Source organism: Xiphophorus couchianus, chromosome 18 (assembly GCF_001444195.1).
Source record: "Xiphophorus couchianus chromosome 18, X_couchianus-1.0, whole genome shotgun sequence".
Classification (NCBI taxonomy): domain Eukaryota; kingdom Metazoa; phylum Chordata; class Actinopteri; order Cyprinodontiformes; family Poeciliidae; genus Xiphophorus; species Xiphophorus couchianus.
The window spans coordinates 12,913,467-12,940,348 of NC_040245.1; the positions used below are offsets into that span (position 1 = coordinate 12,913,467).

At 36.6% G+C, this 26,882-nt stretch overlaps 3 protein-coding genes and 1 long non-coding RNA gene across 6 annotated transcripts; 3 read left to right on the forward strand and 1 right to left on the reverse strand.

Annotated features, from left to right (window-relative positions):
• The first annotated feature begins 3,739 nt into the window (after positions 1–3,739).
• On the forward strand, positions 3,740–9,936 carry mmp20b (matrix metallopeptidase 20b (enamelysin)). The gene is made up of 10 exons (XM_027998846.1): positions 3,740–3,923; positions 5,696–5,934; positions 6,805–6,953; positions 7,198–7,323; positions 7,411–7,569; positions 7,674–7,806; positions 7,919–8,052; positions 8,726–8,882; positions 9,227–9,330; positions 9,729–9,936. Exons 1-10 carry the CDS (start codon positions 3,789–3,791, stop codon positions 9,827–9,829), a joined length of 1,437 nt encoding a protein of 478 aa, XP_027854647.1. The 5' UTR covers positions 3,740–3,788; the 3' UTR covers positions 9,830–9,936.
• On the reverse strand, positions 5,044–12,976 carry LOC114133171 (uncharacterized). Its single transcript, XR_003593115.1, has 3 exons — positions 12,214–12,976; positions 10,018–10,020; positions 5,044–5,056 (listed from the first exon to the last, which is right to left on the reverse strand). It is a non-coding gene; the product is annotated as an uncharacterized LOC114133171 (long non-coding RNA).
• mmp20a (matrix metallopeptidase 20a (enamelysin)) lies at positions 10,337–17,387 on the forward strand. The gene is made up of 10 exons (XM_027998847.1): positions 10,337–10,456; positions 11,382–11,638; positions 11,727–11,875; positions 11,980–12,105; positions 14,298–14,459; positions 14,554–14,668; positions 14,755–14,897; positions 15,123–15,279; positions 16,512–16,615; positions 16,943–17,387. The coding sequence occupies exons 1-10, from the start codon at positions 10,337–10,339 to the stop codon at positions 17,041–17,043; spliced, it is 1,434 nt and encodes a 477-aa protein (XP_027854648.1). The 3' UTR covers positions 17,044–17,387.
• Positions 17,388–19,155: 1,768 nt separating this feature from the next.
• tbrg1 (transforming growth factor beta regulator 1) lies at positions 19,156–26,748 on the forward strand. Of its 3 annotated transcripts, none has more exons than XM_027998842.1 (15): positions 19,156–19,397; positions 19,523–19,663; positions 20,041–20,098; positions 20,200–20,282; positions 20,472–20,508; positions 20,797–20,859; positions 21,719–21,955; positions 22,546–22,616; positions 22,704–22,948; positions 23,018–23,154; positions 23,293–23,439; positions 23,592–23,689; positions 23,894–24,004; positions 24,923–25,068; positions 26,296–26,748. In XM_027998842.1, exons 2-15 carry the CDS (start codon positions 19,545–19,547, stop codon positions 26,382–26,384), a joined length of 1,641 nt encoding a protein of 546 aa, XP_027854643.1. In that variant the 5' UTR covers positions 19,156–19,397; positions 19,523–19,544; the 3' UTR covers positions 26,385–26,748. The 3 variants fall into 3 exon arrangements, with proteins under 3 accessions (XP_027854643.1, XP_027854642.1, XP_027854644.1); XM_027998841.1 differs by having other exon boundaries at positions 19,526–19,663; XM_027998843.1 differs by lacking the exon at positions 20,797–20,859 and having other exon boundaries at positions 19,526–19,663.
• The last annotated feature ends 134 nt before the right edge of the window (positions 26,749–26,882 follow it).

The window sequence follows — 26,882 nt, forward strand, 5'->3', positions numbered from 1 at the left end:
TACATAATACTCTCTGCATAATCAAATTTGCTGGACCTTATGATCCATGACCTGTAATTGTCATTGCTGTCATTATATATTGAAGAGGAATGTTTGTTACATTACAGTAAAAAGGTTTACCTGAAACTTTGTGAAAATCTTGACGTTTTTTATGGACACTCAGTGTAATCTTCATCTTAGTCAACCTTTATTTTAACAGGAATGCAGAGCCTTGTATTACAGTGCCTTATATCACCACTAAGGGGAGTCATAGATGTCTCTGTCTGTGATGATTTCTAGGTAGTGTGAAGATCTGGATGTGGATTCAGGATAATGCATTCACAGTTTGGATAAAGCTATGATTTCTTACTCTTACTTATTAATAAAGTAATTCATCTGTTAGATTCATGGGGAGGAAACAGGAAGTGGGTGCTTCAGTTACTAAAGAAATGGAAATGATGAGGTATTATGGTATAAAAACAGATATTTGCTCTAAAATTTACTCATATACTTTGTATAAATATGCCTTATATTGTCATTGGAAATAGTTTCCAAGGCTTTTTAAAGTACAATATATATATATATTTTATACTACTTATGTTTGTTCAGTTTTAAGTTTACAGGACCACGGGACAAATACAGGACAAATCAGACTGTTGTGGTTGGTATCGTGGCTCAGATAGTGATTGATGGTCCAACGGTATAAGATCTATTTTTTTTTTACTTTCATCAACATCAACAGTCTGTCAGAGATAATTGTCAAGCTGGTAAGTCAAGCTCCAGCCAGTTGATTCCCAGAAAGCAACATTTTATGAGAGCAACATTTCTTCGTGGTTTCTGTGTTTACATCTGACTCAATTTTCACTGGTGTATACTGAGTTAATGTTGCCCTCAAAATGTTGCAGAACTTTGTTTAACAGACAACTGTTAAACTTTCTGCTGCAGACTAAATATATTTATTAAGTAAATTTTCAAATTCCTATTCACCAATTCAGATGATCAGTCAAGCTTTTGTTCATTTTAGAAAAATCCTTAGTATTTTCTTCTGGGGTTTTTTTTCAAAGAAAAGTTTTTTTCTTTTTTTAGCCAAGACTCTGTCAGATTACTGCGCATTGAGATTGATTAAAATGTCCCAATCCTACATGAGGGGAACGGTTGACCAACCAGTGTCATGCCCCAGATCCTCTGCAGGTAGTAATAACCCACAACCACTATGGACTGCGATATTTAATAGAGGATTATAGAATGAGTGACAAGTTGTAAAAGCAACGCTGTAGCTGCTCAGTTGAGTTCACATGCAAGTGCAACATCTAATCTGATAAATATGTACATGGTAAATATGATAGCATGGACATTGGAGGTATAATGATGGTGACAGAGTTCATTCCTTGGAAATCCTCTGACGGCTGGAGGTTGTAAGAAACTCCTTTGATTCTGCAATTGCAGCAACATGAGCTGCAAGCTCACATGTCCCATGATGTTGGTGGATCGCCTTTTATGATGTGTAAGAATGATTCATACTATGATGAAAAAGGAGTCAAGATTTCAGGTAAGAGTAGTTTTATGGCATGATAATTTCACAGGCCTCAAATTTAATAATGTTGCTCATAAAAAAATAAAAAGAAATATTTAATGTTTATAGTAGAAATCCAGAAAACACACTTTGCATATAATCAAAATATTCTTGTTATTTTGTTAAGTAAAACGAGGACTGAATTCTCTTGAAAAACAATCTGTCCCCCATTGTTAGATGAACTAATAAGGTTACTGCAGATACTTCTGACACCTGCCTACTGAATTATTGCCTCTCTTCACATCTCTCATGTACAAAATATGTCAATAGACATCATGGACAAGACTGTAGATCTGAACAGTGCTATGATTGGATGCAAGACCATCAACAAGAAGCTCAGTGAGAAGAATAAAGTTGTTCATGTAATTATTTAAACATGTACATTTAAAAATGTAAAATGGCCTTCAGTTTTCTTCTGCCCGGAGCTCCAAGAACCTGCCTTATTTGGTGATGATAATGTGAAAGTTGAAATATCCATCCAACACCAGCTGCAAGGATCTTATCACTGGAACCAAAGTCACACAGAACACCATCTCAAACTCACTATGACAAAATGGATCATAATCATGGAAGCCCCCTGCTTTAGAAGGCACATGTACTGAACTGTGCTTCACTTACAGAGTGAGGAAGTGCTGCAGCCACTTCCAACAGTATAACCCAAACAATGCAGAGTTTCCACCTCCATCAACCACTGAGGTCCAAATATGAGGTTTTGGGCTGGTTTTGTGAAAAAGCCACGAGTCAACTTTACCATTCCACCAGTGTCAACAAACCAATAAACCATGTCCTTTAAAAACTTGGACAAAAAACTCAACCACAACACCAAAAATGAGTCACAGATGAGTCTTTAACCATGAGTGGAGACAAAAGACCGAGACCATTATGGTCATGGAAGGCACGGATTGTATTTCTGCTTACAACAGAAAATCTGTGAAAGGAGATGAAGTAGCACCCAAGAAATGTAACAGATGAAGAGTTCATGTGACAAAAGGACTCACAAAAGGAGATGTGTGTGAATATGTTGACTATACTATAGCTACAAGTCCTAACACACTTAACACACCAATATTCACACCAGAAAGATCAACCGCAAGGTAAGGCACGTCACTGCAGATCAAATATTTACAAATTTTTTACAACATAAATTGCAGACATCATAAATCCCCTCTTGTAACCCGGCAGTTCAATGCTGGCCCTGCGACAGACTGGCGACCTGTCCAGGGTGTACCCCGCCTCTCGCCCGGAACGTAGCTGGAGATGGGCACCAGCAACCCTCCCGACCCCATTAGGGACAAGGGTGAACAGAAAGTGGATGGATGGATGGAGTTCAATGCTGTTCTCTCCGCCAACAACACTCTTTATATCCACTTTGTTACCTTGTCTGTGCTCAGGCCACCAAACCGTAACAACTCAAATTTATGATGTCTTGGAAATGTTAGCTCAGTTTTTTCTGCAGAGGAATGCTCTCAGACCCATAAAGCTTAACAATGACCAATCAACTCTAATTATATCCCAATTTCGCTGCAGCACCACACTTGCCAGACTGGGCAACCTGGCTGGTGGCCATTTTGTTCTGCGAAGGCCCTAAGTCCACCCTGCAATTTCAACTGCCTTTTCATTTCTCACTGAAATGTTCTCACATGCAATTAAGTTGGACAAGAAAAGGCTTTTATGGTGTTATTTTGGGAGAGCTTTCAGAATGCATGGGATGAACAGGTCACAGTGTGGCATCAGTGTGCAAAGAGTTTGCTTGAGTTTCCTCCATGGTTTCTGCTAAAGAAATTATAAATTTGAAATAAAAATCCTATTTGTCTATAAATGTTGTTGATGGCAAAAATTTTGTCCTATAACATTTTGTTCTTTCAATACGCAATTTCATCCCCAATAAAGATGATGAGTGAATCCATGACTTGTATGGCCCTCAAACATATTATTTCAGTGTCCTGTGAATTTACCAACACATAGAACTCGCATAACTTGCAGCACAAGTTGCATCTATCTAAATCACAATCACCACAAGTTTGTCAGATGATAAGAAAAATGTTCAAATGTCTGGTTTTTGCTGTCCCTTGCACTTGCTCTCTGCAAACCCCTCCCTAATTCCATAGGACTAAATGAGGCTTTCCTTGGATTTGCAAGCAGTATGAGTCACAATAGGTATTTAAAAAGGCGTTCTCATTAGCCAGAACTTCTGTCTCCATCGTGGGTCACTACACGTCCTGTTAGAAAGTCTGAAATGTCTGACATGCTGCTCTCCTGCTGCATCCTGGTCTTGCTCTTGACTGATTCAGGTTTCACAGCTCCTACAGCTATCCCAGAAGAAGAGAGCTCTCCTTCACCAGAAACAGAGCCCGACTTGAAGCTAGCCACAGTAAGTGCATCATTGCTTCAATTATGTTTTAGACCTGTGTGAGAGGGGAGTATGTGTAAGTTAGATTGTTTTTAGAGCAGATTTTTTTCGTTGCTCAACAGATTTGTTTGGAATCATATTTTCTTTTCCTCAGTTGAAATTGAAATGCTGCTCGGTTAAAAACCAGAACAACAAAACAAAAATACATACAGTTTCTTTTTCTACCCAATTGCATGTCATTTAAAGACTGTTCCAGCCCTCCATTTGTGATAATATATCAGGTTTGTGTTATGGATTTAGTCTAGAATTGGCATACTTTTTCAAAACCCCAGATATCAATTAGACTATCTTATGATGATCATTAAGTCTATGAATAAGAGTGAAGAAAATAACAACTTATAGCCTGCAACAGCAAAAATGAGATCTTTGGATTGACATGAAGAGATTTATTTTAAAACTCTATTTCTGCTTTAAAAAAGTTTGCCATTTATAAATGAAGAACTTTATGGACAAACAGTCGACTTTGGTTGACAAAATGTATACTAATATACAGGTGCACTCTATTCAGAAGGTTCGATGTTTACAATGGAGATACAATAAGAAAGCGTTATAGAATTAGAGATTCAAAATGCAAGATACTAGCAGGAGCTCAATATCCAATATGACTGCCAAATCACTGTGCAAGTTCCAGATAAAAAAAAACTATCTATCAACATCTTAGAAAGTTTGTAAAGATTTTCTAAGTAGAAGTGATACTGACACTTTTGATGGTCCCCCACCAGACTTCCAGCTTGATTCTGATGTTGAAAGAGCTAAGGATTAGGGCAATGACAAGAAGTGCTTCCAACCTCAAGTACTTGGAGCTCATCACCAAAAACACATGGTCAAATGTAGTGGCAACACCAAAAAGCTGGACAGCAATTTTAAGAAGGGTTGGTTATAATACTAATTAAAGGCTTTGCCACTGATTATTGAAAAATATATTTAAAAAAATTTGACAGGCCATTTTTCACTGCTTTGTTATTTTTTGAGAGATTCCTGTCTCATTTCCTGTCAAAACCAAACTTTTTGGCTACCTGAAATAATTTTAAATATAAATCTACAAGATGTGTGAAGTATTCTGAGTTTACCACAAGCAACCAGAACATGATCAACTTGGGTGTTGAGTTATTCTCACACTGGAGCTCCAGCTTACACAATAGAAGAAAATAACTGCATACTATATCATGATTTTAATTTCCCTTTGGTATTAATACAATTTTCATTAACTTGAATTCAATTCAATAGATTTTTTTGTACTCATCTTTTGTTAAAGGAAGTCATTCACATAGCCCAACCATTTCATTCCACATTTGACCAACGTATTGACGAGGTTTTCTAATGTCTGATAGCTGAATAGTACAAAAATGGAAGACTGTAAATAATGAATCTCAGTATTGGGCTTAAAGTAATTGGTCAGTATGTACTTCAAGAGAACAAAGACGTATGTTCCTTTACCCAAAGCTGCAAGAACATTTTTTAATATATGATAATGCTTTTTCTGCTGGCATGGTTGTAATTCAGTTCAAGTAGACTTGAATCTAACCATTTAGGGGCTGTAAATTAAGCTATTTCTTAAAATATTATGTTTTAACTCATGCTAAAAGATGAATCATATAGTTTTACAGTACTTCCTAAACCCCAGTCTATCCTGAACAATATGATTTTGCTTCTATTATGCTGGAACCAGTTGATTTCTTTTTCTGTCTCTACAGTACTGTTTTAGAAATGGTATCTCTTCAATCTGTTCACAGGACTTCCTTCGTCAGTATTACAACCTGGTAAATGATCATTTGGTGCGCAAGAAGAGGAGCGAGCCATCCTTTATCTCCAAAGTGAAAGAAATGCAGATGTTCTTTGGGCTCAATTCGACTGGAGTTTTAGACTCTGAAACTCTACAGGTGATGCAGAGCCCCCGGTGTGGTGTTCCAGATGTGGAGGAGTACAGTCATATCCAGGGCACACGCTGGAATAAGAATGTCCTCACATACCGGTACTGTGTGTGGCTCAGACTGATTTTACTTTTCTTTTTGTCATGTCAAAAAATAAATCAGTCTGTCTTCTCCAAATAGCCAAGCCAAACCAAGTCCTAAAACCTGAGGCATACTTTAAGGCTAACAGGCAATAAAATGTTTGGCAGAAATAGGCAGAAAGCGGTTGTCACAATTCACAGCAGCTAGCACATTTTTAGCTTTGGATTCATAACTTTGACATGTCTTGTGGGTCTGTTGGAGCTTCAACATGACCATGCCCTTATGTAACACTGTCTCTGTTCTGATCCTACAGAACAGAAATGGTTCTGTTGGATCAGAACAGAGACAGTGTTCTCTGTTCCAGTAAATAACCGGAGGCTCAGTAATTTATACACAAAATAAACATTTAATTAAGAAGAAAGCTGTAAACCTAACCGTCTTCCATATTTTGCTTACTTATTACACATAACCATATAATATTTCCAAATATCTAACTATATGTTCATTCTAAATCAAAATCAACATATACTTCGAAACTAAAACTTCTGTCATGCTTCTTTCGATCTTGGTCTGTATGCCTTAATGCTATACACATTGAAAAACACGTAATACAGGAAATGAAGGGATATTGAAGTCCTGTCACTTCTCTAAAGGATGTGTGTCAATTTTGATGAGCTCACATTGTGAAATAGTGTTTACTGGGATCGGTTTTGCGGCTATCGATCCCAGTAATCAATTATTGGGATCGATTACTGAACATGTTCAGTAATGTTCATTATTTCATGTACTTTATAGGCTTGAAGGAAAAACAAAAGTGCTATTAGTGATTTTATTCTGATGACCATGGTATAAATGAACAGCAACCCTTGTGATTTTTTTTCTCTTCATAGTATAGGCAGATACACCAGAGATTTGCGGAGCAGCATTGTGGACTCTCTGATAGAGTCAGCTTTCAATGTTTGGGCCAGAGCCAGCGGTCTGACGTTCGTCAGAACACACAGCCACAATGCTGACATCATGGTGGAGTTTGTAACCTATGGTAAGTCCATCATTGGCCTCCTGTTGACAGTGGCAGTAGATGACAGAAAATCAACAGAATGTAATATAAACATAGTGGGTATCAACTTAGGAAGCCACAGTAGTAATTTAACAGATAACTGAAGCAGCGTCATCATATGAACACTACTGAACTCATTCAGATGAGGTGAACGGACGGCTGTAATTTGGAAAATGGTTTTCTCTGTGGTTTCTGTTTCATGTTTGGCCTGGATTATATTCTGAAGCGCATGGGGATTTTTATCCTTTTGATGGCCCCAGAGGCACGCTGGCTCACGCCTTTGGTCCAGGCATTGGTACTGGAGGAGACACGCACTTTGATGATGATGAGCGCTGGACGGCAGGAGGTGCAGGTGCTGAACTCAGTCATACAAGACGAGGCTGAGCAGAACAGCAGCAAGCATAGCAATGTTGGTCTCAATGCCTCTGTTCTGTTTCAGGGTATAATCTGTTTGTAGTAGCAGCTCATGAATTTGGCCATGCTTTGGGACTTAGACACTCTAGAAACCCAGAATCCCTGATGTATCCAACTTACAAAGCTTTCCATTCAACAAACCTACTGTCCAGAGAAGATGTAGCCAATATCAAAGCACTTTACAGTAAGCTGCTTTTATTTGTCATATTTTAATGTGCTACTGCATATTTAACTTATAAATGCATTATTTATTCTTAAATATCTCACTAAGTTCTCTTGGTGTGTCAGCTCCTCTCAGGGTTAATAGAAACTGGATCCTCAAACCGCTGTTGCAGAGGCTCATGCAGGACAAATGTGCACCAGACATGACCTTTGATGCTGTAGCAACTCTTGGGGATGCCACCTTCTTTTTCAGAGACAAGTATGTGCATATTTACAAAATGAATAAGTGCATATGTATTCATCAGATATTATTTGAGAGGTATATTTACTAACAATGTCTGTTTTTAACCTTGGGGTATTCACTCCATTAGATATCTTTGGATTAAACATAATGCACAGTCTGACATAAAGGAAGGTCCCATATCCAACTTTATGCCTATGATTGAAACCAGAATCGACGCTGCCTTCTGGATACCTCGCAGATCAACTGCTTACCTTATTCATGGTAACTATGTGTTATTGCTTCCTATATAACCTGTATCATGCTGAGAATAGTTCATTGAACTACCACTTATTTCAAAACGGATCTAGGTTCTGTGTATGCTGAGCACATTTATATTCTATTCCTATTGTGGAAGACTCTGACTCTAGTCAAATGCTGGTCATTTTTGTATCAACTCTTTGTCTTTTTCAGGACCAGTAGCAAATAAAAATACTAATATTTTGTAGGGGGAAAAAAATTGTGATTAAACGGGTTTTTAATCAAATGTATAAATGCAGTTTGTGACTCTTGTAAATAGTATAAATTTGACAATAATAATCCTGCTTGAAATAGTATGCAGGATTAATTTGTAAGTATGATTTTTAAGTGATGTAGGTTATATTAGAGCACCTTATTGCAGAAATGACACCTAAAAGCCCTTTCTCCTCTTAGTGTGATTTACATAAGGACTGAGGCACCCTGGTGGTCAGAGAGCCGGTGTGAGAGCAGAGTGAGCAGCGTGTCATTGATATGAACAACACTTCTGTCACGCTGCTCTGTGATACTGGCTTCATTGTTTAAACAGACTTAATTGGATTTTTGCTTTTCAATTGCTGCACTGGAAGAAAAAACATTTTGATTCCTTCGGTTTCAGTCAAAAGATTATAAAATATTCAAAACCCTTTTCTGTTAACAGAGTCCACATTCTGGACAGTAAGAGGGTCTGTTGTGAGGGGAAAGCCAAGATCACTTTCCTTCTTTGGATTTCCAGCTTGGGTTCAAGATGTTGATGCAACTGTGCATGTTGTTAAAACAGGACGTACCCTCTTCTTTATGAATGATATTTACTGGAGGTAAGGAAATACTTAAAAACAATATGTTCCTGCTGCAAAAGGAATTTTCTAGTTTTTTGTCAACATATTCACACATACTTTTATGCCAAAGATGTCCCGCAAAGTTGAAGTATTTGACATAATTATAATACTTTGCCCAGGCAGCCATTAGCATGAAAAAACTGAGTCATAAAGCACAGATTTACTGTACTAGACATACAATTTCAATCAATCAACACTCTTGTTTCCAATACATAAGATTGTTTTACCTGCTGATGCATGAAATACACATTTTGATCTTTCTCAGAGTGAAAATCACATAAGTGTGACTTTAAATTTGTCCTGTGTTTTTTTTTTTTTTTCAGTTACAACGAGAACCGAAAGGTGATGGATTTTGGTTACCCAAGATCCATCAGTGATGACTTCCCGGGAGTCAACACCACAATAAATGCAGCTTTCTATAAAAGAAGTGAGTACATTGCCCAATGCACCCATCCACTTGGAATTATGATACCAAATACAGTTTGTACTGATTTAGAAGAGTCTGTAGCCTTGGGGGCTTGTTAATATGGAATGTGGATTTGCATCTAACACCTGCAGCATGAATTTGGGTTTTTACAGCTTGCATATATAGTGTATGATTTACACTGTATAATTTGACATTTGAATTCCTTTATGTGATATAGTGCAATTTTAGTTGTAAGAAAGGTTGATATTTAAGTCCAAAAGAGATTCATGGTTGTAAACACCTTCAAGAAAAGGCTTGCATAAGTCTAGACATCAACAATTTGAAAAAGCTTGAACATCGCTCTGTCTGTATGTTGTTGTTCTAAAGATGTGTTTTGTCTGTTTTATTGTTCATTTTAGATTTCATCTACTTCTTTGTGGGACCACAAGTCTACAAATTTGACTACACCCACAAATCTATTGTCGGAGTGGAAACAGCCAATGCTTGGCTTGGCTGTTAAAAGAAAACGCGTTGAAACAGATACAGAAGGAGAATGACCTGCAAACATTTTTTTAGGGTGAAATGTCTCTATATGTCTTCTTTAAAATAAAGAATTGAACACCTTAATACCTTTGCCATTTGAATGTGTATCACAGTGAAATGTTCTTGGGTTGCTCTGTAGTTGGTGTAATAAATTTTCATTTTTACTATCTGTACGTGGTGTAGACTGACATACAGACAAGCAGAAACCAATTTATGTGTTTCTCACATACTGTATGGCTGCAGGTTTAGGCATGACTTAGTAGAAAGAAAAGAGCCCTCAGCACTAATTTCTATACTATATAAAACACAGTTTTCCATAAATTCCAGACATTGGTGGGCATTTAGGTTACAACCACAAACCTCCGGGTAGGTCTCGCTGTAGCAATCATGATTAAACAGCTTTAGACCACGTGACTTCCCAGCTACCTCATGAATGTTCTCATATAAAAACAGGTGTTCAGGATGGTGAAATGAACATTGAAATATGGAGTTGGTGTGCACTTGGACACTCGTTTTGAGCTCTTTGATGTTGGTGGAAATCTCGTGGACTCGACCCATTGAGGAAGATCAGCGTCTGACTCCTGATGATATTGAGCTTGCTAAGGTTTGTTAGCAAATAGCTGTACTGCAGTCTGGCTTCATATATTTCTATGAAAATTTGTTTTACAGATAATATTTGTCATTTTCGTCATACCCTTTAACTTTAAATTAATACTGCAGCCATATAAAACAGATTTGCACTATTCTGTTCTTAAAATGTATTTCTACAAGGTAATAATGCATTTCTTTTCTTCTCACCAAAAAAGACATTGTTCACTAAAAATTATAAAGCCCTCCTTTATGGAGAGCCATTTCAGCCATTTTGTGGTACAATCTTGTATTTTGAAAATGTTAATTGTTTTTTGTCATTAGACATTTGGAGAATGAGACTACAAACAAAGCATGCATTAACAAAAACCAAAGCTGTGAAAACTGAAGTCTGGTTGAGATGAATTACAATTTATTACAGTTAACAAATTTTCCACAAAATACCTGGAGGCTTGATAATTACCATGTCCACATGTGCACACATTTTTCAATAAAATTCTTTACATTGTACACTAAAATGTACGATAATGGATGATTTTGAAACAAAAGTAAAACAATGTTTATATATACTTATATATTAATTATGCCATAAATTTGTCTGCAACTGCAGGTTTCTACTTTATTTTATTTTAACAATACATTACCTTATGGTGGATAGCGGTCTATTTTCAATTTTTGATGGTTAGTTGATCAAATATTGAAAATTATATTTAAACCATAATGTGAGCAGGGTTTTTCTTTTGTTAGTTAACTTGTTTTTGCCTGGACTGTCTCTCAGAAAACATGTGCTTCATTAACATGCGAGAACAAAAGAAAAAAACCTACGCTAATCAATTTTAACTTTATGTCTATTGTATAACATCTTAAAGTGTGAGGTTGCAACATGACAAAATGTAAAAACGTTCAATGGGTGCAAAGACTTTTCCTGTGCTTTTCAACAGAGTTACCTAAGAAGGTTCTATAGTCTGAGACTCGGAGGTACAGACTACAGAGGTTCAACGCGTAAGATCCGGTCTGCATCAGACATGGAGCAGAAGGTCAGGCAAATGCAGAACTTCTTTGGCCTGAGAGAAACAGGAATCCTGGATTCCAACACCGTGAATGTCATGAAGAAGCCGAGGTGTGGTGTTCCTGATGTGGACAACTATAGTTTTTATCCTTATCACCCCAAATGGAAGAATCGTACCATCTCCTACAAGTGAGACAGTTTTAGTTCAGCAAGTAAAAATATTGTGAAGTTATTCATTTCTATTGCACACAGGAATTCTGTCTGATGCCTTGTGCAGGATAGCAAAGTATACCCCAGACCTGAGTAGAGAGGATGTGGAAAAGTCCTTTCGTTTAGCCCTGAAGATGTGGAGCGACGCAGCTCCTCTGAATTTCGTTAAGATCAACCATGGCAAAGCTGATATTGTCCTCACCTTTGCACACAGAGGTAAATCTGAAAACACTTGTGAGGAATTGCTTGACTTTAAACAGTGTAAAAAATATATAAATCGTAGGACATTCATTCAGAAGTATTTCTATATGCTGTTGTAGCTCATGGAGACTTCTCTCCCTTTGATGGACCTGGAGGAGTGCTGGCCCATGCCTTTCAGCCTGGAGAGGGGATGGGTGGAGATGTACACTTTGATGAAGATGAAACATGGACGACAGGGGGGCAAGGTTTGTGGTATTCGGAAAACAACATCCATTTAATTAAGCTTAGTACTGTACTTCTCGCCATTTGTATCATAAATGATACACACGTTTCTGTGGTCTCTATCTTTATACGTACCCAAAAACCTATTGTATACAATTTCAGACTTGTATTCTGCCATCTACTGGATTATCATTGCACTGCAGGCAGAGAAAGCGTTTTGTTTCCCTCTTTTCTAAATGTCGTCTCGCATGAGATTGGTCATACGCGTTTTCCAGGAAAGTCTTTGCCAATTTTAAACAACTTACAGTAAAAATAATATATACATTGTTATTCACTTTTTTAAAGTAATGTTTTATGTTTTGAAATAATGCACAATTACTTAGAAATGTTTTTGTTATATTACATTTAAATCGTGTTAAAATGTGTCTATCATATTTGGTACTGCAGGTATTTAAGGTGCTTTATCACTGAACATTAATTTCATATTTTTATAAAATAATCAATGTCATACCAGCCACAATTCAGCTACAAACTTTTCTTTACTCAATAATCATCATTAAATGTCATTTCAAAATTATTTATTTATATTTTTTCACAATAGTGCTTATTCTAAAACCGTAATGTTTATAGTGTATTGAGTAGTTATTTATATATATTTTAGATTTTAAAAAAAGAGTAGAAGAAGAAGAGAGAGAAAGAAAGAAAATACTTTGAATAGTCATCAACATGTTAATGTGAGACGATTCAAGCATACAGAGCAGTAAGGAGAAGATGATGAGGAATGGACTCCCCCGGCCATGCATGATGAAAGATATTCAGATACCAACTATGATGAAGACTATGATGATCAAAGTGTAAACCAGAACAATATGGCAATTGAGATCCAAACAATCACTCTGAAGACAGTCAGAAATGAATCAGTGAAGACTAATGTGAAAAACAACTAATACAAATGGAGAAAATACTGTCAGGTTCCATACGTTGATCTCGTTGCCAGGGTTGATGTCAAAGAACAAGTGTTACATGACTCCATGCATATATTCAAGCACTTGGTCACTGATGAAACGCTCCAGGGAATTGCAGAACATTTTCCACTGGTTCAATTCCAACAAATAAAGAAATAGGTTCACTACCTGTCATACTAGATCACAATTAATTTGTTGTCCTGGTTCACTCTGAAGTCCATTCACCCTCTTCCACTCTTCAATTCATTTCCATCCCTCATGAAGCAGACTTCCATCCACTGCAAAACTCATGTAATGGTGTTCACGCCAGCCATTGTTGAATCACATGAGTTCATAGGAGGTGTTGCTCTTCTTGATATAATATCATGCGCCATTTTTCCCAAAGATGGTGCATGTACATCTAGTGGCTCACCCCTACAGTCACCATCATCAATGCTTGAAACCTCTACAGAAGAGATTAGCTGAAGCTACAACCTAAAATGCTTTAGTTGGCACTTCTCCTACAAGTGCAAGAAAGGTCAAAATCAAGTATGGTAGACCACTTTCCTCTCCTGTAGCAACTTCAACAGCACCCTGTAGCCGAAGTACCTCTTGATGTGAGAAAGAATGACATTAATCATTTTCCAACATGGGAAGCCCAACAGAGATGCAAGTACTGTTCTTGAAATCATTTTTGCACACATCTACTGTACAAAGTGTAAGGTACAGCTTTGCCTGAACAAGGACAGAAACTCTTTTGGTTCCTACCACGATGTGAAATAAATGCCTATAAAAAGTTGTTGGTTGAAAAAAAAAATTAAGAAAAACTTTCTAAAGTGTTCCTTATTTTCCAAATGTTATAGGCAACATTTGTTTTTGCATCTAAAACTCACATTGTTGTGAGCCAAAAGTTCTAAGAAAAGCCTGCCGTATCAAATCTGATACAGAAAATATATCATAAAATAAATGACATGGCAAAAAAAACAAAACAATTTGATTTTGCTTCAAGGCTTCATGAAGATCCTAGATCTAAAAAATCAGAATTTTCTGATTACTTTCTGATGGGTCAGGCTTTAAAGGGTTATTAATAACAATCAAGCATGACCAAAGCATAGACAAACTGGCAACACAGATAAATGAGAGCTCAACAATCTGGCAGGGCAATACATCTTTTTAAACCCACAAATCAGTGCAAAAGCAGTTTTTTGCAATCATTAGAAGATATTCCAACTGAGCTAACACAGATATTTTTGGTTGCTGTATAATTTCAGGTTTCAGCCTGTTTGCTGTTGCAGCTCATGAACTTGGTCACTCGCTTGGTTTGACTCACTCCAGAGACCCCTCTGCTGTCATGTTCCCCAGTTACAGACATCGGAGCAACAAACAGTACACTCTTTCTACAGATGATGTCCTGGGGATTCAAATGCTTTATGGTGAGGAACACATGTTATTCTCAATAGAATAGTTTCTCAATAAGAACAATAAATTATGCAAATGAAACACAATGTTTCTATCACTGTTACTCAGGCAAACCCAAAATAGAAGCTGAAAATCAACCTAAAGTTCCAAAGAAATGTGATCCCACGTTTTTATTTGATGCGGCTATGGTGATCCAAAATGAGATTGTTTATTTTCAGAACAGGTAAATTATGCATCACACTAAAGCAAAGTGTGCTGAATAAGTTTTAAATGTAGCTCTTTCTTTTTTTTTTTTTAAAATAAATCCAGATTCACATGGATGAGAACAACAAAGTTGACTTACTGGAATCGGCTGAGGGAAGGCCACATCAGCACATATTTCCCCGACATAGGTTCTCCTGTTGATGCCGCTTATGACATCCCAGCCAAAGGCGTGGCATACCTATTCACTGGTAAAGTAAAAGGCGCTCTGCAATGCTTTGCTCAGCCCGTGTCATCATGACATGGCTGGATTTCCAGCTGGAGTAGGCAGTGTTACACCCAAATTACAACCTTTTGCAACTTAAGTGTTGCAGTACATTCAAGAGGCTCGCCGATTTTGGCAGCGTCTGTGCTATGTTGGTGTTTTTCATTGTGTCTTTGAAATGCACACACACAGCTGTGTTGTTTTTTTTCAGGTCATAAGTACTGGGTGGTGCAACAGTTAAAGACACGAGGCACAGCTGGCAACATCTCAGAGTTTGGTTTCCCGTCCAGCGTAAGGCGGGTTGATGCTGCCGTTCATGTTGCAGAATATGGGAAAACCATGTTCTTCATCGGACAATTTTATTACAGGTAAATTAATCAAATGTTTTACATTTGGAATGTTCTTCTTATGAGACACAATTTGAAAGCATAGTTCCCATCAATTAAATGCTACAATATGTACTTAGTTGGGAAAGTCTGCCACTTGTGAGGTTTGTAAGGCAGCTGTTCTTGGTTGTATTATAGAAAGAAAAAAAAAACATGCTCAACAGGAAAAAAAAATTTCATAGTTCATTCTCAAAACAGAGATTTTATAATTATAATACAGTGGGTGTGTACAATTTAAACTCTCTGTTAGAATGCTAGTTTAGTGTAATGTAAGAAATTAAACCTTCCACATTTGTTGTGTTATGGATCCCCTGTATTTCAACTTAAAATACAAACAAACAAAAGAAAAGGTGAAATAATCTAAACCTAATCCTTCTTGAATTTATTCCTAACATCAGCTACATTGGATCTTCTTAACCTAAAACATTTTGAAGAGAGGTTAGAAAGGGTCAACGCATCTAATCATACAAAATAAATATAGAGAAATAGAGAAAAGCATAGAAATTCTGCAGCATTATCTTTACACAACAGCAATATAAAGACAGTCTATGTTAATTGGAGGCAATATTAAATAACAGCAATATTAGATTTTTCTTCTAATTTGATGGCAAGACAAGACAGAAACTGGTGAGGGATGTTGGAAAAAAGGCTGATAGCAACATTGATGGAGGTACGAGAAATTTTGATAAAAAAAGACTTTTCTTCTTTTATTCAGACTTTATCTGGAACTGTTTTTTTTTTAAATTGGATGAAATTATGAGCAGCTCCAAATAGCAGTACATATGATTGTACACCTACAAATATTTGCTAGAAAACAGAAGAGAAATTTCTTTTATAAACTTCAACATGTTAACAAAAGAAAGACTTCACTGACAGAAGGAAACATTTTAGATTGTCAGGCAAGAGCCTAAAAATATACATTGAAGAAATACTGTAGATTTACCTAATGAAATTCCTATCTTCACAGTCTAACATATATGAAAAACCGTTTTCAAAGGCTTTGAAAAGATGCTCCAGTGAAGGAAAGTACACTTATGCAGCCAGGTTATTGCATTCTTATTTTTATCTATATCTCTCTCCGACACACTCTTCACATAAACAGAATATGACCTCAGGGAAGCCATAAAAAAATGTTTGACATAAATTCTGCACTTTTGCTGCTTGCCAGACATTTTGAGCAATAAACTTTCTAATGCATTTTTCTTTCACTTCAGATATGATGAGCAAAAGAGTCAGATGGATCCTGGCTTCCCTAGATCCATCCAGACAGACTGGCATGGAGTCCCGAGAAAGGTTGACGCTGCGTTCAAGTTGCATGGTAAATTGAGAGAAACTCTGTTTGTAAACCCAAGAATTTTATTTTATGTCGGCTTGGGTGGCATAACACAAATAGAACAAACTAAAGTAAAAGCTATAAATGTCTATTTTTTCCACAATAGTTAGGTTGGGTTTACCAGAAAAACACATTCTGGTGCTGTAGCAAATACATAAACTGCTCAATGGTATAATTATTATTTTTGTTTCATTATATATTTAAAAAAAATGTAAAAGATTTCTTTTTCAACAAGGACCTATAGACTGCATTTAAATCTTTTTCAATTTTCATAGTTTTAAACTAGATTATTGGTTTGTTTTGCTCCTGCAGGCAGCATCTTCCTCCTCAGCGGGTCTAAATCCTATCAATATGACTTCAGACAGAAGCGGGTGGTGAACATAATTGCAGGAAATTCTTGGCTGGGATGCTGACTTACTGGAAACCCACACTTTATGTAGCTAAAAAAATAAACCTAACTACACATGTAGTTGGTAAACACAGATTATACTGTTACAAGACTGAACAGCAGTCTATGATGACCACTGTATAAAGGCTACACTGTGTTGAGGATTTATTGTGCAATATGAAAGACATGTTTAGCATGTGTTGTTCATTGTATGGGATGTTTTGAGACTTATGTATTCTTCCAATTTAGCTCATTGTGAGGGTTCCCATCCAAATGCATTTAAATGTAATAACCAAATGCCAGAATATTTTTCTCTGACATTTGCATAAAACAGAACATGTGTATTTTTTATAAACAAGATACATAATATGTCACTGAACTCAATAAAATCGTTTGTTCATATGTCTTACTTATTTTTTTATGACACATGAAGACATTTCTTCTTCGCTCTCCAGAAATAATGGAAACATGTTTTCTTAGTTCCCAGCTGCCTGCAAATGTTTTTCCAACAGTGCTTTTTGAATCCATGTGATTTTATACATGCTGTTTATTTTTGTCAGTCCTATATGTCATGCTTCCAAACTCTTACAAGAGTAATACAAATTATTCCCTTATACTTGTAGAAATGAATCACTTGTAAACAGGAATATAATCAGTACAGCTCAAAATACATTCATTTGATTACATGGCAGCAAAAAACATGGAGGGTCAGGTTAGTGCTTGGGTGGGTGAAATAAACTGAATATCATCCATTTTGACAATACTTGATGCAGTAGGATAAGCTGCTGTTTTCTGTCTGGAGCACTTGAAATGTTTACCTCTTTCAGGAAGGCCAGATTTCACAATTTTGGATTAAAAGTTCTCACTACACATTCCTGTATCACAAATAAATGGTAATATGGATTTGTACAAATGCAGGCTTGGGTAACACAGTCAACTATTTAAATCATTTGGTTAATGTTGACCTGTCTACAAACTGTGTTGGGAAATGTTTAATTTCTTTGTTTGGATGGGGCAATCTTCAGAGTTTGTGTCATAAAGCTTGTTTGGCCACTTAAGAGGAAGTCCAAGAAAAACTAATAGCACATATCTGAGTGACTACTCTTAGACCCAGAAATTATAAATTGGCATTCCATGACTATACAGGTTTGAGTACCGTACATAAAAAGGTTGAGAGAATGGAAACAAATCCTGAGACATCTGTCGCCATCTTTCCAGGCTTGAGGTGAAAATTGTTGCACTGTGCCAAAGCTTCCAGACACAAACTCTTTTCCAGATCCTTTCAACACTGTCAGAATTTATTTTGTTTCCCCAGAATTACATCTGAAGAATATTGCTCAGATTGGTAACTATATAACCTAATACTCTGGTACTGCAGAAATACAAAAAACTCAGTGGGCTTCAAAATTCTGAAAATGACTATATTTGCTCACCTGGATCTGACACAAAATAGAAAATGGTACAACTATAAAAATAATCATTTTTATTTATGGACTGGAAACTTTAGGTAGCTTTAAAAAATATTGAAACAACACAACAACATTGGATAACAACATTGGAAGTGGTATTCAAATGAAAGTTCAGTTTTAATATGACAATACATGAAAAATACCGTTGTGTCAAGAGATATTAAAAATATTTGATTTTTGTACTGCAGATAATGCTGTATTATTTTATCAGTTTGTTAGAGGGTAGTTTAGTTTTATACATTCTGCCAGAACTGCCCCCTTGAGGTTTTAGGTCAAGAATGGCAGAACTAAACAAATACACCCCCACACACATGCACACGCACTCCTCCATCCCCCCACAGGCACACACACAAAATAAATGAATAAATATAAAATATAAAATGCATAAACATAAATATAACACCATTAGGAGCCATTTTAGAACGATTAACAGCAAAAATAAAGTTATACTTAAGTTTCTCTTTTTTATGGTATTTTACATGTATTCAAATTTAATCATATCATTAGTGCCAGCAAATCGCTTATGTGCAATACTACCATTACTATTTTCATGTACGAAAAAATGTCTAATTTTGTTTAAGCGAAGCAGTAAAATGTATGACAGCGTATATGTGACGGAACTTTTAATTTGTTAATTCATTTTGGGTTAAACCCGGATATCCTGTAAAAGTGCTCACGAATGAAATGCTCGGAATAACAACATTGTCCATTTTTTTTTCTTTTAGATGGAAACTGAATCAAATGTGTGTTCATAAAAATAAAGCATGTTGCTTAACTGCTAAAAAGACATAGAGCTAGTTAGCATTAGCGCTCAGTCTCAGTCTCACTCTGCGAGTAAATAACACAAAGGTTCCGCTTGCCACAGGACCTAACAGAAAGGAGCACAAAAGGTTTTGCTGCATTGCTGCAGGTATTCGTTTGCTGGAAAGCAAATTATGATTACTGTATTTAGTTTCGTTACCTCACGCTAGATCATACATATACAGAAAGTCTAAGTTTCTGTACTGGCTGTTCTAATATTTCTATTTTCCCCAGCAGAGTATTTGCCCTGTGGTCAATGGAGTCACTCAACTCGTTTGAATCTGAAATGGAGCCTGATGGGCAGACAAACTACTCTCTTTTTCCTGCTCTGGACAGCATAGCAAGCCTGTCTGGGACAGCAGAAAATCTAGAGAGGTCTGTTCAAAAATACTGCAGTTGTTGCTAAACGTATTTTTTGTGTATTAGCCTAAATGGCAAACATATTGTGTATATGCATAATTTATTGTATTCAGCTATATGAACAAGATCTTAACTGCACACTGAATTTTAACTTTGTCTCAGGAAATCTGAAGAGGGGCTGTAGTTTGGACCCTCCAGAGGCTTGAAATTCTCGTAAATTGTGTTTTCAATGATTTGTTTTTGTTTTTAGCTGTGTCTCAGTTACATGCTCAGAATGAATTAGGATAAGTAGACATAATGTATTCTGGTCACCAGTTGCCTATTTCTCAGTGCGTCATCTTATTTTGATTTAGTCATCATTATGTTTTATGTGTTTGTTTATCCGTTTGCAGTGAACCACCCAGTGAAATTACAGAGAAACCAAATCTCACATGGCTTGATGCCGCTCAGGTATTACTCACAAATCTATTACACCTAATTCTGCCAGCATCTGCTGCTTTAGCTGTTTTTATGGGTTTCTATGCTGGTAATTTTGCTTTTTCTGGTGCAAGATTGTACTGGAGGAAGCTGGCCGTCCCATGCACATAAAGGAGATTAAGCAGAGAATCATTGACCGGGGACTTGTTCAATCCAAGTACAGTTATCGTTCTCATTTGATGCTAAAAGTTCTTGTGTGCATTTTGACACAAGTTTCTCTTTTGATAATTGGTGATGTTTGCATGCATTAATTTGAACAAAACTCTAAATTTTGTATGATGTTCTGTCACACTCTTATTAGTGATTTCTAAACCTACCTGTGGTTTCATTATTATGTTCTCAACAGTGCAAAATCGAGCCTGGAAGCCGTCATGTATCGTGAGGTAAGGATTGTTCATTTTCCTACACTATTAAAGTTCTCCCTTGTGTTTGTGTGAATGTCTTTTAATTTCTCCATGTTTTCCCATCCTGCTTTGTTGGCCATATTTAATCATATTTGAAAATTTTTGAACTGTGATTAAGTCGAAGGGTTGCTTAGAGCCAACATGCATAATCTTTAAAACTGCTGTAGCTAATAAGGATACAGTTTACCTAAACCTGACCGACAGATTTAGGGTAAATAGATTTTCCTCCCCCAATGCATTCGGCCTCAGTCTCACACTATGTTTCAGACACAAAAAGGAAGCAGGAGATTCAAGAGGATTGAAAACAGAAATGGAGTCTTTGCATTACTGGTGAGTTTTCTGGGAAACTGACATTTGTTTTACACCAACCCTAAAAACAATATTTAATTTACAAAAATGTACATATGTACTGTTTACTACTGAGGCCATCGTAGTTACAGAAGATCTATGTTAGACGTTTGTATCAGTTCTACTTTTCTCCAATCTATGTTAGACATTTGTGTCAGTTCTACTTTTCTCCAATAAATTTTGTATGATACTTTCTACTGAAAGTAGAATACGAAATAAGAATGTCTGATTACTATGCACAGCTTGTTGGTAGATTTGTTTTCGCACAAATATTTACATACCACAATCCAAAAAAGTATTTGTTAAATATTTATTAAAGTAATAATTTGAATTAAATACAAATTAATTAGTCATATTTAGAAAATATGGGTTCCAATGTGTCTTGTGAGTCCCACCTGATGATTCTGATGCTTATGGCGTGATAGACTAAAATAAAATTACATAAAATAAACAGATTATATTAGATGATTATAAAATATAAGGAATGCACATTTGCAGAATTATTTTCACCTTTGATAAATAAAATATTTCATTTGAATAGTTATTGAGAAATGTGTTTCTTTCACGTATGTTTTCACATTTCTATAGAAGTTATTAGAGATGCAAATATTTATTTACCAACTTCTAGATGTATCAAATTGTGGCACTGGTGCCTTTGGAGACATTTGAGTGTTTCATCTAAAGTTTCAACAATCCAAGCATATTTTGTTATTTGTTTGTCATTATAGCATTTCATGTGAGATCCTGTGTTAATTGTCCACATTCCGCCAAGCAGAAAGCAACACAGCCATCATCTTCACATACTCTGAACACCTTCCTGTCTCTCTCTGCCTCCTTGCAGACCGATGAGGAGCGGCAGCAGGCCCTCACAGCCCAGGCTTTCCTCAGCTCGCCGCCACCGGCGCCTCAGAGCGGAGCCTCCAGCTCTGGCTCCGGGGCCTCGATGCCTGCTTATCCCTCTCCCTCAAGTTCCTCTGAGCAGAAACCGAAGATAAAGAGAGGCCAGCGAAAAAACCAGAATGAGAAGTACAGACTGAAGTACCAGAGGCTGCGCAGAGCTGCTCGCACCATGATATTTGTAAGGAAACTTTGCATTCATTTTTATCAAGGTTTTGTTTCTCATAAATACGGTGTGCTACATCCTTAGAACAAAAATGGATTTAGCTAAATGCTATTTATTAACTTTGTACATACGGTCATGAGGAAAAAACAGCACACTTTCGTTCAGTTCTGAGTTTTCTTTATGGTGTCATTTTAGTGCTCAAATTCTGAGTGACAAGTGAAAGACTGCCGTACTCCTTTCTATTATTAAAATTGATCTGATTCTTATCATATTCCAACATAATTTTAATCTAACGTCAAGTGTACAGCAGTGCACAGCACACTGGTAATGTATGTAAAATAAATACAAAGCCATATTGAAAAAGCTGTGTTAAAAAGTATATCCCTGACTTCGTATCTAAACTTAGCATCACTTATTTGATGCAGCCATTTTCTGCACTAATAACCCACATGTTGATATAAAGATCTGAAAGTATCCCTATCAATAGCAATGATGTTTTTTATTATATACTTTTCTCTTCACTGACTGCAGAGAAGCATATATAGGTGATGAGAAATGTGAGTTTTTTGGCGTGCAGCCTGACTGTACTGCTCTCCATTCCTCAGGAAAATGCTGCACTCTGTGATGAAATTGCTCACACAGAAGAGAAGTTTCTAAGAGCAAAAGAGGAGCGCAAGTAAGTAAACATATATTTTGTACTTAATTTTTTCAAGCAGATCTCCAAAGCTGTGTGGTAAATTGGGTTACTTTTCTTGTTGTCTAGGTTCTTATTAAAGTCCTTGTTGCAGTACCAGACTCTGTCAGAGGGGGAGCTATTACCTACACCCAGTTCCAGCTCTGTTCCTTCTGTTCCACCTGCGGCACTGACTTCAGCTCCTGCTGCAGGGCCTTCAGGCTCATCTTTGGCACATAACCCAATGTCACTGGTGTCAATAGGAGAGGAGGGTCTTCTTAAAAAAACCAAGAAAGAAAGGAAAGACCGGGGAAAGGAAAACGGAAAGGAAGAATGTAGGTGTGAAAGCGAATATATAAGTGTGACATGTTCGGATAGGTAAATGTCACAAAATGTGTCTCCAGTTCCAAAGAAGATGTCCAAGAAGAGGAAGCTGGCAGACGGGTCACGCAGACTGGTGCAGCCCATTCCGCTGGACTCGTCGGGCCGTCCCGTGTTTCCCATCGTACTCGGAGGTTTAACGGTCTACAGCCTAGGAGAGGTTAGCGTCTGAGATGACTCTTTATATCGTAGCAAAAATAATACAGTTATAGCATTAAGTTAATAAGTCTTAACATATATATTTAAAGCTGACACCAACCTCTGTTTATTGAATCTGATCTTCTTGGCTGCTCTTCAGATAATCACAGACAGGACGTTGTTTTACGACGAGTGTGCCATCTACCCAGTGGGCTTCTGCAGCACGCGTGTCTATGCCAGCATGAAACACCCTGAGCAGCAGTGCCTCTACACCTGCCAAATCAAGGATGGAGGGACAGGTCCACAGGTGAAAACACACAGAGGCTTTACTATAGCTTCTTAAGTGCATCATAAATGTTAAAATCACAGATTTGACATAAAGTCTTCTGAGGTTAACACACATAAACAGATTTGTTGCATATTGGGTTAATCTTTTTTTTTTCTACCTTCCATCGCTAGTTTGAGATTGTACCCGAAGAAGATCCTCAGAATGCCATTGTAGCCTCCTCTGCTCTGACATGCCATTCAAATCTGCTGAAGGCTATCGCATCCAACAGGTAGAATGTTTAACCACAAACAGCCCTACTAATTATTCCTGAGGTACTTAAAATGAAAAAAAACAACAAATAAATCATGTCTCAGTCTTAGCACATGGTTGATATACTGTAGGTGCCAAACAGAAATTGCTGAGGCTAATTAGTTTTTTGTTACTGTTCTTCAAATGCTTAATACTGATTATTTTTAACATTTTCCTGTCTTAGTTCCCAGGTCGTGGCACCCATAATTCCATCAGGAGCGGGCTTCTTCGGTTTCTCTCATCCAACTATTCAGAATCTGATCCAGAGCTGTCCTGGAGCTCGCAAATGTAGCAAGTGAGTTCTTTTAGCCTGTTCCATAAAAGCTATAATCTTTCTTACACACTTAGTTTTCTGATCTGTTTCAGTCACATTGTGTTTATGGAATATTTTTAAAATTTGAATTTAACACAAAGTGGAAAGTAAAGTAAGAGTCATGCAACAAACAGTCAAAACAAAGGCTGCAGTAAAAGGTATAATACAAACAATATGAAAATGTTAATATCGATTCATTTTAAAACACCCCAAAAGTGTATTTTAGCTTTAAGAGGTAAAACATACATGTCCATGTATTGTAGGGTAATTGTAGGGTAGGTTACCCTAAAATCCTCATTTTAATGATAAATAATATCTTGAATATTAAGATCAGATTAAAATCTGGAAAAACCAAACAAAAACACCTAATATCTGATCAATGGAGGAAGTAAGAAAAATATGAATCAAAGGAATATTAGATATTATTGTTTTTAAAATTTGCTTTAACATACCCTCATATCTTCTCATTCATGACAAACTGCTGGTATCCAATGTGCTGTACATGTGATTTGAATGTAAATTGTTAATGCATGAAACATTAAGATATTATGGCCTATGTGTTGCATCCAACTGCATTCTAGCGGTTGCTGTATTTTACACATTGATATGCAGATCTGCAAGGTAACTAATGTACCTCATTACCTCATGTACCTCATTAACAAATGAGGTAAATTACTTCTATAAAGTTGTCAAAAGTGTATATATTAAGAATCATTTCCATACCGCCTTACATGTTTCTCTATTTGATTTGAATTTTTAGTACTGGAGAACAAAACTGTTGCAAACTTGTGCTAAGTTTATAGAGACAAGCACCAAATATTTAAGAAAATCAGCTGCTACTCAGCAGTATTTTTTTTATGTATTTTTTCTTAACTGTGCAATTTTGCTTTCACCACCTAGCTACAGATGGATTCGTTTCGAGGTGTGTCGTCATGGTGATGGCCAGCTCCCTCACGGCCTATCAGAAGATGACGCCTCGATTAGCTTCGAGGCCTACCTGAGACACCAAGGCCTGAATGGGAGCATCAAGTTGGAGCACATCACAGGTGCGATAGCATGTTAATGCTAGGCAGTTTGGCAGATTACCTCTTTTTATGGTGGTTCATTTAAGTTGGAGGACGTCCGGAAAAGTTTAAACACTGAAAGCATAGACACAGTGGAGTTACAGTTCACTTAAGTTTTAATAAGTTACAGTTTCAAAAGTGCTAAAAATTCCAACAAATCAATGAAACAGGTTAATGTCATTTAACGAGATACCAGAGAAACTGCCAGGGTGACTGGATTTCTTCCAGCTGTTTGGAGCTTAGAGTAGCACCAGCCAACAGGACAAACTCTGCTGTTTGGAAGAAAAAAAAAAAAGGTTCTGTTTTGAGAAATAGATGGCATTATTAGTGGTAGATGTTTGCTTATTATCCAGACAATTTCTACTGTCATATAGTTATGCTTGTCTTTTTTCTATAGAGCAGATCAAAAGGTTTAATACCCTTATTAAGAAGCAGTTCTAAACTTACTAACATTTGTGGACGATTACTGTGTTTTGATTCAGTCAGGTATGAAAAAAATAAATAAAAAATTGACATAACTGCAGTAATATTCAAAGTAGCAGCAACATAAAAGTAATATTTTTTATATTAATAAAAACAATTGACATTTGTTACATGTTTTTTGTAAATACTTTAAAACTGTGGCATATCTGAAGATGTTTACATAAATATAACCAGCTGGCCGTTCGTTGTTGTCCTCAATGATTGGCCGACCATAATTCTGTAGCATGAGGGAAGCAGAACTTTTGTTTAGTACCACACCCACTTCTTCCCTATCGCTGTGGTGAACATGAAATGTCATTAAATCATAAAACTGAGTGCTTTTTGGTGAATCCTACATTTAAAGTAAAGATACTCTTAGGTATTTGCTTATTTGTGGCATTGGATGCACACCATTTGTAGTAATCAGTTTACCAGGTTGGCATAGTTTGCACATCACCTGATCAGGTTGTAAATCAAACTCCTTGATTTAAGATGGAAGTAATAAACAAGTCAGTAAACTTGTAGAATACACTGAGTTCTAGGCTTTTTATTAACCGGAGCTAACCAGTTGTCTGCTGGTTTATTACTGTTTGGATTGTAATAAACTCAGAACTCTTTGACAAGTCATTTCTGGCTTTCTTATTCCAGGGAGTCTCTCTTATGAACTTTGCCCTCACTTTGCCCAGGCGGTCTGCCGGCTGACTGAATGAATGCACCCGTTAATGTTTATTCCTTTTTTTTCTTCAGGACAATCACCTCCATCTCCTAGTTCCTCGCATCAGCAACACCAGACCTCTCCCACCATGAAGCCCTCCACTTCTTATTTTGGCTCCTGAGAGTCCTCTCTGAAATCACGTCTTTTTTTCCTTCATTTCACCATTTCAAAAATCTGAGGCTTGTTTAGCATGTAGACATCCTCGGGTATTTTGTAGGAGAAATCCTGAAAGATCACACACTAGAAATATTTAAGTTAAACATGGCTGAGCTGTTGCATTCAAAAAATTAGTCAAATATCTGGTTTCTCTATGTTAGTATAAAGGTTGATATCTGGTTGTAGAAATCAAGTTTAGTTTATATTGTTCCATTTTTTAAAGTGTACAATCTTGTCTATCAATGTGGATTACAGAAGGAAATGTTACAAAGCTGTGTATAATCATGATGAAGAGTTGTATATAGAATTAAAGTGACATTTAAATATTTTGTCCCAAGAGTATGGATTTATTTTAAATTTGTTTGCTTCATTATAAAAATAACTAAATAATAGATCAGCATCTCCACACATTTTTGTTTTAACATTCCAGACACAAAATGGCGCAATTTCTCATTCATTTTCA